This window comes from Chlamydotis macqueenii, chromosome 12 (genome assembly GCF_036417535.1).
Source record: "Chlamydotis macqueenii isolate bChlMac1 chromosome 12, bChlMac1.mat, whole genome shotgun sequence".
NCBI lineage: Eukaryota > Metazoa > Chordata > Aves > Otidiformes > Otididae > Chlamydotis > Chlamydotis macqueenii.
The window spans coordinates 195,025-210,275 of record NC_141567.1 but is presented as its reverse complement, the minus strand read 5'-3'; the positions used below and the strand labels follow the sequence as shown (position 1 = coordinate 210,275).

Genomic DNA, 15,251 nt, shown 5'->3' with positions numbered 1-15,251 from the left:
GAAGCCGCCCCGCGGACCTCGAGACCCGCCAGGCGCCGCCCGGGCCGCCATCTCCCTGGTAACGGCGCCGGCGGCGCGGCGCGGGGCGGGCAGGCGGCGCGCCGCCAATCGGCGCGCTGCAAGATGGCGGCCGCGGGAAGCGTGGCGCGTTGTGGCGGCCCGGCCGGGCGGGCGGCGTAGAGCCGCGGCTGGGCTCCGCCAGGCGTTCTACCTCCCCGCGGCGCCCTGCATGGAGCGCGGCGGCAGCCAGCTGGACCCAGGCTTCTCGCAGCAGGGCACGCCGCTCCTGATCGTGGAGGACTCACAGGCCGGGAGCGCGGGCGCAGAGGAGGACGCGGAGCAGGCCTGCCTCGGCGTGCTGGCCCGCCGGTTGCCGGCTCGGCGGAGCCCGAGCCCCGTGCTGGTGAGCGCCCGGCGCGGGGGTGGCGCGGCCCTGCCCTGCCCTGCCGTGCCCTGACGCGACCCGTGCGGCTGTCTTGCAGGAGCTCGTCTGCGGTCGTGCTGGCAGCCGAGCCCCCGCGGGCGGCGGAGCGGTCCGGGAGCGACCCGCAGGTAAGAGCTGGGCGCGGGGCCGCGGCGTGCCCGGCGGTCCGCAGCCGCGCTAACTGCGCTGTGCTTGCAGCACCGATGGAGAGCCCTGCCCGCCCGGACGCCGTCGGCCAGCGGGGCCGCGTCGCTGAGGAGGTGCTACCGCCTGGTGGGGAGAGCAGGTGGGTGGGCCGGGCCGCCATCTCTCCCAGCATGGCGCGCCGGCTCTCGGTCGCCTCCTCCTGGGTCTCTCGCCCTGTAAAATAGCTGTTGGTACGCCGAGGACGGGCTTAAAATACAGGCTCGGTGCTGGCTGCGGCCGTGCCCGTCCCGGCGTAGCGCCGCAGGCGCCGGAGCCCTGCCCGCGCCGGGGTGCGGGGTTCGAAGGGCTTGGGAGCACCTGGCCAGGTGCTGCAGCTGCGAAGCATCCCCTCAGAACACAAGTGGGCTGTAAGAAGGCAGCCTGCAGGAAACCGCAAAGCAATGTGCATAAGTCTTTCTGTTGCAGTGCCCTTGGAAACGCTGGGGAAAGAGGTGAAGGTGATGTTGAGGACTGTGCCGCCTCGCTGTGTGTAGAAGGTAATATCTCCATTTCAGGGCTCTCCTTGGGGCTGAGAATCTGATCGACCATCTGTGTAGTTTCTCAGTTCAGCTGCCTCACTTGCCTCACCTAGGGGTAGTTGTGTAGGCCAGAAAACAGCATCTTTTTCCAAAAGTTGATCTCTATGTGTTCTGGTTTTGTTAGCGAGGGGGGGCCTAAGGTGGTAGCTTCTGTAGGAAACTGCTAGAAGTTGCTCCCCTTTGTTCAGTGGACTTGGCCGGGCCTAGGGCGGACCCGCTGCTGGCTAAGGCCGAGCCAATTGGTAGCAGAATGTCCCGTGATAACGCCTCTGCGATAACACATTTAAGTAGGGGAAAACAGGAAAAAGAGGAGGAGAAGATGTGAAGCAGCTGAGCGGGGGGCAGAGAGGGGGAGGCACGAGCCTCATGGGCCTTGCAGGCCTCACCCTCTGGCCTCCCGCCGGGCAGCCGACTGGGCCCAACTCGGCCCGGCCCGGCTGCAAGAAGTGGAGAGGAGATGAGAAGTGAATAAGATGTAAAAAGGATCCTGAGAGGCATCTGCCAGCCTGTTGTGAGGAACGGCTGCAGACGCCAAGGTCAGTGAAGAAGGACGGGGAGGAGTAATATGGCTCCTGGCCAAGATTCCCCTGCAGCCCATGGTGAAGACCATGGTGGAGCGGGTTGTCCCCCTGCAGCCCATGGAGGTCCACGGAGGGGCAGAGATCCCCCTGCAGCCCGTGGAGGACCCCACGCCAGAGCAGGTGGATGCCTGAAGGAGGCTGTGCCCCGTGGAGGGCCCGCTGGGACAGCTGTTCTACAGGGACTGCACCCCGTGGAAGAGATGACCCACGCCGGAGCAGTTTCACGAAGGACTGTGGCCCGTGGGAGGGACCCCACGCTGGAGCAGAGGAGGAATGCGAGGAGTTCTTCCTCTGACGATGATACAGAGGCGTAAAACAACGCGTGATGAACTGACCGCGACCCCCATTCCCTTTTCCCCCCCAGTGCCGCTCGGGAGGGGAAGGTAGTAGAGATAATGTTAAGCCCGGGAAGAGGGAGGGGTGGGGGGAGGTTATCTTGTTCCCTGTCTCATTCTCCTGCTAATTTTAGAGATAAATGAATAGTTTTCCCCAAGTCGAGTCTGTTTTGCCCGTGACGGTAACTTTAAGGATTTCTCCCCGTCCTTATCTCAAACCTTGAGCTGTTTTTTTCTTATATCATCTCCTCCTATTCTCTCGGAGGGTGGGGGGAGCGAGAGACAGACTGCGTAGTCTGGTCCTGATCAGGGCTGAACTACGACACTATGCTTTGGTGTTTGGAAAAAGGGTGACTTCATATTGTTGTTAACAAAGATCTTGGAGACAGGAAATGGCTTAGAAGTGGCATGGGTGCATCATAGAATCATAGAACGGTTTGGGTTGGAAGGGACCTTCAGAGGTCATCTAGTCCAACCCCACTGCAAGGAGCAGGGACATCCCCGACTAGATCAGGTTGCTCAGAGCCTCATCCAGCCTGGCCTGGAATGTTTCCAGGGATGGGGCATCAATAATGATTATCGTCAAAGGACATTCAGGCACAGACTATGTATGATCAGGATAGTTTTCTCATCACGGAATCCAAATCTGCTGCAGTACTTAGTGGTGTTACATAAGACCTTGCTAATTAACACTGGTTTCTGAGTGGCCACTCTCCCTGTTCCGTTACTGTGTTTTTAATTAGTACAGCTGAGATCAAAGTCTCTTAGTTTATTCAGAGTTTCAGGAGTAGCCTAAATACACCCGCTAAGAAGAAAAGTATCTTTTGCCCTTCTAAAGTAATAGATGGCTCTTTGATTTTTTTTTTTTTTTATTTTTTGAAGTTTTTTGATATATACATATCATGTATTTGGTGTTAGATACAGGCATGTCACAGCTGCATTTTGGAGCTCTAGAGCTCTCACAGAGCCAGGACTTTGAAAGTGACTTCGTGCCCAATGAAGAAGGTGCTAGGCATCAGTTTCACCCTGGAGCTGCTGTCCCTTCTTCCAGACTTGTGAAAAACGATCCTAAAGATGGTATGTGGAAATGATCTTATATGTCCTTTTGTTGCTCTGTCAATTCTCTCTGTTTTCTTTAAGTTATAGATGTTGTATTTCTTGTTAAAGAAATTATTAGTAAATATTAGTAGTTTTCAAAAATGAGTTCACAGCTCACTGGTAGTTGAGAAGAGTTTTGCCTTCTCTTTCCTTTGGGCTAGTTCATTTGTTTTCTTGTAGCTGTCCGAGTGCTGTCGTTGGTTCTTGCACCTCTCTTTCCTAATTTGATTCCAGAATCTCGTACTCAATTCCCTCCCTGGTAAAAACCTCATCCTGTCTTTTTTTTTTTTTTTTTTTTTTTTTTTTTCAGTTGTTAATTGTGGAATCATAGAATGGTTTGGGTTGGAAGGGTCCTTTAAAGATCCTTTTACATTTTTTTTTTTTTTTCATATAAAGCTTGTCTTGATTTGTTTAATTTACAGAACTACGCTTTCTTCTCTTTGTATATTAAGCCAGGTGACCTGCGTAACAGAATAGGTTTTTGGTTTTTTTCTTCCCCTCTCTCTTGCTAGAACTGCATGGGGACAGCACAGAAACTGTCGCGAGCACAGAAGCACATACTGCTTTGGAAGGCCAGACAGAGAAGTCTGAAAGGTAAAACAGTCCAGGTTCTTTGTAGGTCTCTTGCTAGTATTTTGGAAGTTGATTTCTGTCTTTTTTTTTTACTAGGTTTTTAGACATAGGAGGGTTCAGACTTCAAAGTAAAAGAGAAAAGTGAAGTGAAGGGAAGGACAAAGTACTGATGAGACCTTCGTGCAGCAGTGCAGACTAAGGAGTGCTTTCACCATTTCTAGCTGAGAAGAGAGGTGGTTTCAAACTCTTACACACAAACACATCAATAGGTTTATTTTTAAGGGAGAGTGCACCGGATAATAAAATACACTAATAATATTCTTAAAGTTAAAAGACTGGAATATATTAAAAGTAATAATTTAGTTTAAGTCAGAGGAGTTATTTAACAACAATTTAATCACTGCAGCATAGGCATTGGCCTTACGGGTGAAACCTAAAGGCTAAATGATGGCTATTCCAGGATGCTTTTGAGTATTTGTTATTGTAAGGTTTGTAGTTTTGATTGCTTTTAAATGTGAGACTTCAGTTTGTTGAAAATTCTCTATATATCTTTTATGCCAGATAGAATAATGTTTAGGTCATCTTATATTGTCATATTCTGACACGAAATAATGTTGAAAAGGAGGTGAAACAAAATTTCTGGAATCTACATTGAATAGAACTCAGTAGAACAATCTGCATTCCATTTAAGCATCAAGCATCTAGATTGGTAGAAAACTTACAAAACAATTCTGAAAATGTTGTCAAGGATGAACATGTTATTTGGACAGGAGAAAGAGGTCGGTCTTTTTCCCCTTTTTAAATGTAATTTAATTTTATTTTTTTTTCTCTGTGGTGTATGCAAGTGGATACCTTTCATCTGTGCTGATAAATGTTCTTTACAATGTTGCAGTATTCTTTCATACTTCGGATTTCTCAGGTTGGTGACTATGTTTTGCTTCTCCAGAACTGTGCAGGAAGCAGAAGAGCATACCAGGAAACAAGTATCTGTCTGTGACCCCACTAAATCTGAGAAATCCCTTGATTCTTGTCATGAGGAGTCAGATATCTTGTCAACTCAGGAAGAGATGTTTCCTGAGAATAACGAAACAGGTAACAATAGACACGCAGGGCCAAAATGTCCATCCCCGAGATCATCGTAATCGTCATTCCTGCTTGACCTTTTTAGGCATGTAGTGTTTTAGGGTGCAGAGTGCTGTGAGTATTTTTCACGTAATTTCTGCTAAAATTGAGAATGCTTTGAAATGAAAGGCTACATCTTTCAATATACTATGGAACAATGTCTAAATGTCACTTTTTGTTAGAACAGTTACACTGGCTTGTTAAATACATTTAATTTCCTTTCTTTCTGTGCGCCTTGAAGAACAAAACCAAAAAACCTCCTTTTACCTATTCTGAAACTGGCAATAATAATGCTCACCCTTTGTAGTCATACAAAGTGTGCATAAGCAGTATAGGCAAATATTTTAGACTTTCTTATGCTGGATAACTTTGGCAAAACATTCCACCTTACTTCCCTGAATTTGCCTTCCTGTTTGGGATAGGACAGGAATCTGCAATCAAAATTTTCATACCACAATTTTAGCCGGTCTTATTTGTCATGTAGGTTAATGTTCCTTCCCTGTAAGAGAGAGATTATGTGAAACAGGATTAGGAGAGAGGTCATCACTATGTGACTTGCTAGGAGGATGTCTATGTCTGGTTTTGGTATCAACAACTGAAAGGCTAATAAAGAAATAGAAAAGTTCTTAACAATCTTAATAGTGAAAGGCCTAGAAAATAAAGTTTTGGAAGGCAACTTTATCACGCTTTATAAAGTATGAGCTAAATGAAGTCTCACTTTATGCTTTTTTTTCAGTTTTAATATGTGCACAACTGTGTCTATACCAGTATGGTCTTGTGCACGAACTCTCTGTATCCAGAAGGTTCAGTAACAACCTCCTACTCACACTGAGTCAGTGGTTGATGTGAGGTGTCTTTTTCTTGTAAGAATCTTGCCTGTATTTGCATTCTAGTGCTGAATCAAGCGTGCTGATATTGGTACCATTGGGGATTTTTCTTTTAAAATTCCCAAGAAGGAAGACTTGTACAGTCTGGCCTGATAAAAGTCTATTCTATAGGTGCAAACTTACCTTTATCATCTTAACTATATTATGCTCACATTTCACATACTGAACTTTCATGTACAGCTGTTCTCCAAATCAGCTTTCCTGCCTTGGAAGTAACTGTGCAGTAGTGTGTATATTGTTCCTCAGAGTTTTCTGATCGAATTGGTTAGTGGTCAGATTTCTAATCTTACTTCCTTTTGTTCAAAACTGCTGCAGGGAGTGGCTGTCCGATAACCAGGGTGGAAGAGGGAAGTTCTCTGGCGTGCACCCCTGCCCGCAGTCTGCAACTTCTGCAGCTCTCTGGACAGGGATCCCTTGTACAGGAGAGTCATTCCATGTAAGCAAAAAATCCCAAAACTATTGCTTGATTGCAATAGTGCGTTTCCACTACTCTTTTCTTTATTCAAGGGCTTGTGGTTGATTTTAAGCAATCCATGTTTTAATTTTGTACTATGAGAGAAGCATGGCTTTATTTTGTGATGAACTAGTGATGCCTATGTGGTAAATGGCCATTTCTGAAGTCTCTTGCCAGTGAACAACCTGACATTCTCCTTTTATAAGATGACTCCTATTGTGATAAGCTGGAGCTACATTTGGGGAGAAGTTAATGCGTTTTCTAGTGATGTATGGTGGTCTTTTCTGTGTTCCCTTTTTGTGGTCTGCAGTGTCTCTTCAGGCATAGTTATTCCTCCTCCTGTTGCCTTTGGATCCAATGCTCTTGTCCCCAGCAGTCCTACTGAACAAGAGCAAGTGAAAGGTAAAATTTTCTGCGTACTGGTCTGTGGTTGTGTTTCTGTGCTCTGTGGTTTAGTCTGAGCATGCAGCCTTTTCAAAACCTGGTAAAATTATATTTAAAGAGTAAAGCAGGATTGAGAACACTGAAAGAAGTAGATGAAGGGAGATCTGTATTTGTGACTCAGATGCTGATGTGCTGTTGATATTTCCTGCATAGCTATCATAACGAAATTCATACTGTTGGCTAGCTCCCTTCCACGTGAAAGATGGGAAATACTTTGTATGGGATACAGATTGCTGCTTGCAATTGTCCCCCTTTCTTAGGGAAAAGCCATTCTTGCTACAGGCAGATATGTCTATTAAGTATATACTGTTAGGGCAATAGAAAGGACAGAGGAGGACTGCATCAAAACAGCTGTTTTACCTTAACTTGGATGACTTGCACAATATTTTAAAAAGCTTTTGTATGTTGAGTGTTTTCTAAAACACCATGCCAAAAGAGGGATTGTTCTATATGATACCTTGATTCTTAAACGTTTTCCCTAAGCACCCATTTGCCATCAGGGATAAGATATCCATCCATGCAGACTTTTAGTATGATACAGAATCATCATTCCTTTCTGTGAGATTCCCGTCACACAATGTGAAATGCTTTTAGAATAGATATTTTGTTAGCTGGGGTCTGAATTTGGTTGCATTTTAATAGAGATAGCAAAAGGGGAAAAAAAAAACCTCAGAGAAATGCTGTTTGTAAATTTCAGATACCTTTTTCTAACTGTAGAACTTATAGACCTGTACCAAGATAGATATATGAATTATTAACAAAACACTTTACTGCCCCCTTAAATTTAAGCATATGGATGTTTTTGTTGATTTCCACCACCCTCCCCCCACCTCCAGGGCGGGGGGCGCGGAGGGGGGAGGAAGAAAAAAAATATTCACCTGGAGAGAAGATTTTAGATTTTCCCATTAAAGCATGAGAAAGTTGCATATGCCACTGAAGATGAGTCCTCTAATAGAATGTTGGAAACTTCAGGTACAATGCAGGAATTTGCGTAATACATAGTAATGTATTTTCTCCTCTCTCAAAGCAGAAGAACAGATGGATATATCTATCCCTGCAGAAGGAAGAGAGCTGATGCAGAAGCAGAGAGGAGATATGCTAGTGGAGATGACCGTCCCACGTGTTCCACCAGGACCTCTTGTGCTGCCACAGGCTTCAACTCCAGTGTCCCAGAGTGCCCTGACCTTCTTTCCTGGATCTTTACCTGTACCATCACAACCAGAGTTCTCTCATGTAAGGGTTTATGTAGATACATTTTCTGAGGTTTTTATATGGGTGTTGCAGAAGATGTGTGTTTGAGTCAGCCTCTATGCTTCTGTGTTGAGCTTTCCTGCTAAGCTGATTCTCGTTAGCTTCCCTGTTCCCACGAGTCGCAGTTCTATGTTGATCATACTGTGTGGCAGTTTATCCTGCAGAAAAAATGCAGAACATCTTAAGAGGGCATAGTGAGTTTTGGAATGTAAAATTTGTTGTCTTTTAATTTATGCTAGAAAGCTTTTTATGTGGGTTGTTTTTTTTTTTTTAAATTTTTCTTTCTCTGTTTCAAAGGCTGCCGCTTTCTCATGCAGAACTAGGCGTCTCGCATCTCAGACTGCATCATAAATTAGACTTTTATCAGGATAGACCTTAACATTATTTGTCATGGAGAAAGTGAAACTGTTTTGTGATAAAGCATTTGTGTTCTCCTACAAGGCTAGAATTCATTTACTGCATTTTTCAAGTTGTTTATTCTTATTGTCTGTTGTTTCCTTTGTGCTTTTTGATTCTGGAAGTTATTACTGTTCAAATGGATTTAACAGACAGTTGGTGATTTATAGCTTACTATTACAAATTTCATCCGCTTAAGGCAGAAAATAAAGTTTGTACTAGAGACTTCAATAGTCAAAGCAGAGTTTCGCCTTAGCTGAAGGAGGCTTTCATGCTCATAGAATAGATTTCTCCAGACAACCTTTCCAGACCCCTTGTTTAGAATCATAGAATCACAGAATGGTTTGGGTTGGAAGAGACCTTCAAAGGTCATCTAGTCCAAGCCCCTGCAAGGAGCAGGGACATCTCCAACCAGATAAGTTTGCTCAGAGCCCCGGCCAACCTGGCCTTGAATGTTTCCAGGGATGGGGCATCCACCACCTCTCTGGGCAACCTGGGCCAGTGTTCCACCACCCTCCGTGTAAAAAATTTTTTTCCTAATATCTACTCTGAATCTACCTCCCTCTATTTTGAACCCATTACCCCTTGTCCTATCACAACAGGCCCTGCTGAAGAGTTTCTCCCCGTCTTTCCTGTAGCCTCCTTTAGGCACTGGAAGGCTGCTACAAGGTCTCCCCGGAGCCTCCTCTTCTCCAGGCTGAACAGCTCCAACTCTCTCAGCCTGTCCTCACAGGAGAGGTGCTCCAGCCCTCTCATCGTCTTTGTGGCCTCCTCTGGGAGGTTGTTTGACTAAAAATAGCTACTAATTTGCCATACTTAACCTGTTCTTCATTATATGGTAGTGTGAGAGGTGTACCAAGGATTGTGTCTGACTTTGCCACGTAGGTACTAAAAAGTAATGGGTAGTGGTAATTTTTCTCAGCAAGAATGGGGCAATTATCACTCATATAAATGAGGGGTGGGGGGAAGTGTTTTGTTTTATTTTATCTGTAGCTTTGTGCTGAACTTGCTCTGCTCCATAATCCAGTGTAAAGTTCTAGGAATAACAAATACAGTCCTATTTGGGATGCCCTGATGCTCCATGTCACTCTTTTCATTTTAGGATATCTTTGTTCCAACTCAGAGCCCGGAGAAGAACCATGAAGAAGAAAAAGCTGCTACTTTAACCAGTAGCTCCTCTCTCAGAGGAGATCTCTCTGAACCCACAGATTGTTTGTCAAGGACATCTACAGGTGACTCTGTGTCACAGCCTTCTGAGTCCTGTAAGCTGATACTTTCCGCAAGTGAATGTAGCGGGCCTACAAATACAGAGGTCAGTTCAGGCTCTCTGAACACAGGCCAAGATTGTGAAACCACACAGGTAGAGATGATTTCTGAATGCAACGCCTCAGACGCGAGGCTCTGTTCTGTGGAGAATGACAATGTAAAACTCAGGGTGGATATGGGTGATCAAGCCCTTTCTGAAAACTGTGAAAAAGCACAAAAGGAGGATTTACAGACTACAGGAAAGCCTGTAATGCAGTTAGTTAGGGCAGATATAGCAGGAGATAGGTTGTCGGCTCCTACAGCTCATCGAGAGATCGAGCCTGTTTCTGAAAGTCAGGCTGCTGCAGATCAGTCTGGTCTGCCTGAGATTTTGTCATACACTCAGGGTAGAGAAGCACAGTCTGAGGGTTATGCAAGGGAAGAGACTTCAGAACCTGAGGCAGTTCCTGAGACTCAATGTGAAGAACAAGAAGAAAAACTACAAGTAAAAGAGAAGCAAATAAATGAAGATGGGTCCCTTGTTAATATAGCACTTTCTCAGAGGCTTATTCTTGAAAGGGAAGTACAGTGTCATGAAGATATGGAAGTGGAATCTGCTGATGGTTCTTGTAAAAATAACAAAAATTTGTCCGATCAGGCACAAGAAGTAGAAAAGATTGGACTAGAAAGCTGGAGAAAAGGAACTTCAAAAGGTTGTACTTTTGGCAATGGACAGGCAAAGAGCGTGGATAGACTGTCCTTTGAGGCTGCTTTGGAAAACATGCCAAAGCTCAGTGAAGTTCTGTCTAAGCCTTCTGTAGGGAAGTTACTGGAACAGCACAACGATTTATTTCCTAAGTTAGATGTTCCATCAGAAGTGGCATTGTGTGCCAAAAACCGTCCAGGTTGCTCAGAATTAGGACAGACAATAACAGGGGATCAGCCACCACCTCAAGAGGGAGGGGTTGACATGCTGATGGCTCAGCAGGGGAATCTGGTGCCAAAGAATGTGGAGGATGCTGTTGTGACAAGGGATCTGCAGCAAGAGGAGCAGATGAAGCCACAGGAGAAGGCAACTGCTAAATCCCCCAGTCCTTCTAGCGGTAAGTGAATTTAGGTTAGTAGTTCATGGGTGTATATTTTGAATAATGTCAAGGACAGCTGTGTACAATCCTCACTGTTTTCAGGGAGCACTCACTGATCTTGGATGCATGTTGCACATTGTCTCTTAAGAGCAGCACTACAAGTTACTGTGTAACACGCGTAACACGCCTTTACTTTCTGTTTTGTTACATTACTGCGGGCAAGAGAGATAAGGTAATTCTGGTTCCTAGCACACTCTCGCTGTTTTATGGCAGAAACACAGAGCGACTTTGAAAACTCAAAATGTGACACTAGTGATGCTCCAGGATTTTTGTAACTTTTTTTGGTTTTTTCCTCCCCGGAAACAACAACAGTAGTGTCCTTGAAAGGGAAGGGTGTGTGGTAATCTCTACTTTCCCTCTTGTAGGTCTCCTTACTTCTTTTTTTTTTTTTTTTTTTTTTTTTTTTTTTTTTTTTTTTCATTTGTAATTCTCATAAGGAGAATTTTCTTTGTGGGGGTGTATAGAGCAGTTTTGAGCTAGAATCTAATACAGCAAATTTACCTTGAGATTATTTTACAGTAGAACAGCTTTTCACTTGTGCACAAGCTGTGGCTCGGCAGGTATTGTCATGATGCGTTGAAATCCCTTTAACATGCTGTTGTGTAGTTATACAAGAAATGTGGCGTGCTATACCTGAGTTTTGTGGAGCTTTTGCCTCTTAGCTGGCTTTGTTTTAAAACATAGAGTTCTGTACTTTCAAATGAGAAAGTAATAGAAAACAAAGTTTTATTAGAGCTTTGTCTTAGATTGTACATGTTTTTTAGATCTAAGTAGTCTGTTGTTAAACTGCAGGATCAGAGAGTGAGAGAGACCTTTCCCTCTCTTACGATGATAGTAGGTGACTTCCGGTCTGCTGTGGTGATTGTGGAAGTTGAGGGCCTGAAAATCAGTTGTCAATAGGTAATGGTTGTCTTTACATCTCCTGAACAGACTGGTATGTTAGTAGAGGTTTATTTAACTCTTCACTGATTTGCTAGGTAGTTTATGCTCTGCGAATTATTTAAGTCCTTCAGTTAGAGTACGGTGGAAGATAAATAGAATTGCGCAATGCTGTTAGAATTAAATGAGATGTCTAGCAGGGAAGATGTTTGTGAACCATCTGATAGATTCAGGTTGACCAATCTGTGATTTTGATTTGTGGAATCTCTAAAGCTGTGGGCTATATAGACTTTCTCTTACCACTCAAAGGTTGTGGTATTCTTACATAGCCCTATAGTCTCTTCTGCAGAGCTTTGTTCAAGTGATAATGTCTTCTAGTTTTCCCTTTTGAGACATTAGTGTAAGATGTTTAAAAACATTTCCTAACACTCAGCCTTCTTTTTCTTTTTACATACTCAGTTGATAACCAGTCTGAATAATTTTCTGTTCTTTGTCGGTGAAGGACATTTCTTGTTTTTCTCTGCCAATTTATGTTTGGGGTTTTTTTTGAAGACCTGTACGCTTCTTCAAAACTTCTCTTGTCACTCTCACCAGTCAAATATTTTTTGTTACTGTTTTCTAAACTACTTGTTTAATTTTTCCAGTAATGAACTGATCCTTACTGCCATTTATGGCAGATTTGGCTGTTTCCTCCTGAAAGCCTTTTGGGCTTGTTCTTATATGGTTCCCTCCGCTTTTCTTCAGTTCTTGTGACCTTGAACTGTGCTGACTTCTGGAACATGTGATCCTGTTTGGAAAGGTCAAAATGGCAGATTTCAAAAAGGAGCAAGATGAAGAGCTTCCTTCTTTATGTCTGAACAGAAGTAGGTGAGATGACTTTGAAGTGATAGATGAAGACTTGGATAAAAAGGGATTGAGTGTAACACTTAAGTGTGTTTTTAATACCAAATTTGCTGACAAGTTTGAGAAAGATAACCATTTAATAGTATGGAACTGGCTGGTGAGAGGAAGCTCAAGGTACTAAAGAACAGGGTGAAGATAGGATCTTATGTTGTAAGATAAGAATGACAGGTAAATATTGATACCCGTAGAAGTTAGATTACAGTGAGATGTGGAAAAGAGATTTGAATGCTTATGCAGGTCATCAGTTTTGGAGGGACTTCCAGCAAAAGATAATAGCAGTTTGCAGGCTGGACTTTGCTGTATCTGTTGACCTATTTTAAAACAAAATAAAGCTCAAATTATTTTCAAGGAGTATGCATGCTTGTGTGGCTACAGCTTTTTAACATCACTGACATCTGAGAACAACTTCTACAGTGGTTACTTTATTTTGAGCTAAGTATATGTTTAGTTATGTAAAAATTCCCATACTTTAGGGGTTCTAATATCTTTTTTGTTTAGACATAAAAACTCCACTTTGCTGGTTGTATGAATTAATCTGTATTGTTGAGCATTGCTTAATATGCCAGCTATCACAGCAATTTAATTGATGTAACTTTTGCACCCATTCTTCTCAATGCAGTAGGACCAGTGAGATGTTTGAGAGCTTTTTTTTGGTTTTGCATTCTTTAGCATCCCATAACTAGTGACCATCACTTTCTTTCAGAGTGTTATAGCAAGCTGCTTCATTGTTGAGCGTGGAATTAGAATATTTCAGTTGTCCAGAAAGGCAATGATTTCTTTTTTTTTTAAATTTAGTGCATTCTCTGACACTGGAGTCTTTGTTGGCTTGGGGAACCCGTGCTAAGGAGGTAATGTGCTGGAGGCAATTCAGTGGATTGCTTTGGCAGTGAAGACAGTAGTGTCATCAATTTCAGATTGAAGTTATTAATTTGGGGTATTCAGATGTATCTTAGCAACATCTTATCACAAGTTTGGAGGCTCCCTCTCTAATGATATTTAGGGAAAGCTTTGAGTATTGTTTTTCAGTGGTACAATTGAATCATTAAAATTAGAAAAAAAAAAGAAAGGAAGCCTTAGTGACAGCTTTTGGAGACTGCACACAAAATCTGAATCGTTAGGGTTTGAGATACTCTGTGGACCAAGAAGACCAGCTTCTTTGTTAGTGTTGGATTATTCTGTTGCCATCTAATAGGGGATTTTTGTTGTTGTTGGTTTTTTGGTTGGTTTGTTTTTGTTTTTTCTTTTCAGTCTTTCCTGTTCAGTGGCTTGCAGTAGGTCACTGAGCCTTTGTGATAACGCTGAGCTAAAGACTGAAAATCATGGTCTCTGTAAATTGAGATACTACAGCAGTCGGAAGAACAGTTATACTGCATCAGTCTAGCTTGGTATGCAAGGTCCCCCAGTATTCGATAGCAGATGCATATGGATAAATGTAAGGGCAAAAATGCAGTGGGGAGATACTTCTCAAGAAGTCTCTCTTTCATCATCAAGAAAAATATGGTTTAGGAACATGCTGAGTCTGAAGTGGTGTCTTTGTTTTTTGGTATCTTGGATAGGTGTGTGTTGTTTTTTTTTTTTTTTTACCCCCCACTGTAGGACTTCCATGTGTGGTTTTTTTAGGTTTCAAAGCTTCCTGCAGTAGGAGGTTTGGCAGGTTAAATTATATACTGGCTAAAAAACCAACTCTGTTTTACTGGGTGTTAGTTTCAGAGGGAGCTGCTTGACTGCTGCAGGCTGGCCATCCGTGTAGTAGTAGTGTGCAAGAAGCATCACAATATGCAGAAAAGGTGGTGAGACTCACCTTTTCATGTAGAAAAGCGGGTAACAGCTCTGCTTCACTTAGTTTGATGCAGAGTTGGGAGATTCCATTGTCTCCTTCCATTATGGGGTTGCAGTTTTGTGCTATGCTGGTAGTTTCTGTGTTAGAAACATCCAACTCTCCCTATGAAAGTGTTACCCAAGCAAATGAAATTTTTTATACCTTAGCATTAGCAAACTTGAGAGAGACAAAGTGGATCAAAGAAAAACTCCAGTCTTTTGATACTGAAAGATAAAAGGAGAAGTAATAGGATGATGGTCTTAAGGACATAAGAAAAGTTTGTAGAGAGAATTAATCTTTTTCATTGTTACAACAGCTGATGTAGTTATGTGAATGCAATTAAGCTTTCAGGCATACACTTTTTTTCAAGTCTTGTGAGTGTGAAGCTTGTTTGTTTTCTCTGATGGTATCTGTTGGTTTAACAACTAGATTAGTTTTTATTAAAATGCAGGCTGATAACTTAATAAGTTCTTTTGATCATTTGTTATTAGCCTGCCAAATGTGAATATGTAGGCTAGAAGGGATCGTGCTAGCTAACTCAATCAAGACTCAGTGGAGTTTCTAAAGACTCCAGTTTTTAAATAAAACACGTTTGCTATAGGCCATGACATGACAGACATCCATAAGCTGTTTGTGAGGAATGGTAGTTGGCCTTTTGATTTGTGGTGTACACACGAAGCGTGAATACCATTGCACTGTGAAATGCCTACCCAGTGCAAAAATATACTGAAGTGCTTAGGTTGATCTCAAGGATGTTGCAATTACTGAACCGTGTCTTTAAAACTTGTGACAGCAGGCCAGGTGATGTTTTCAAAGTTTTCAAAAGCAGAATAGATGGGTTTTCCATTGCTCAAGTTTTTTTTTTCTGTGAGGGGATTATGTTTTTGCACAAGGTAGTTGTGCAAATCATATGTCAGCATCTTTTGTAACCGAAGAATGGTGTACTGCATGTTCCTGTAAGTAAAATTTG

At 43.2% G+C, this 15,251-nt stretch overlaps 1 protein-coding gene across 7 annotated transcripts in view; it reads left to right on the top strand.

Moving 5' to 3' along the window:
• TP53BP1 (tumor protein p53 binding protein 1) overlaps positions 1–15,251 on the top strand; it is a 36,066-nt gene that overhangs the window by 5,150 nt on the left and 15,665 nt on the right. For 2 of the 7 annotated variants that reach the window (XM_086757219.1, XM_086757217.1), the window contains exons 1-11: positions 127–403; positions 483–552; positions 623–710; positions 1,037–1,107; positions 2,984–3,142; positions 3,676–3,757; positions 4,683–4,828; positions 6,061–6,181; positions 6,510–6,601; positions 7,674–7,876; positions 9,393–10,638. In XM_086757219.1, coding sequence (XP_086613345.1) covers positions 230–403; positions 483–552; positions 623–710; positions 1,037–1,107; positions 2,984–3,142; positions 3,676–3,757; positions 4,683–4,828; positions 6,061–6,181; positions 6,510–6,601; positions 7,674–7,876; positions 9,393–10,638 — 2,452 coding nt within the window. In that variant the 5' untranslated portion in view covers positions 127–229. The other 5 variants (XM_086757220.1, XM_086757221.1, XM_086757222.1 and 2 more) reach the window with 5 other exon arrangements.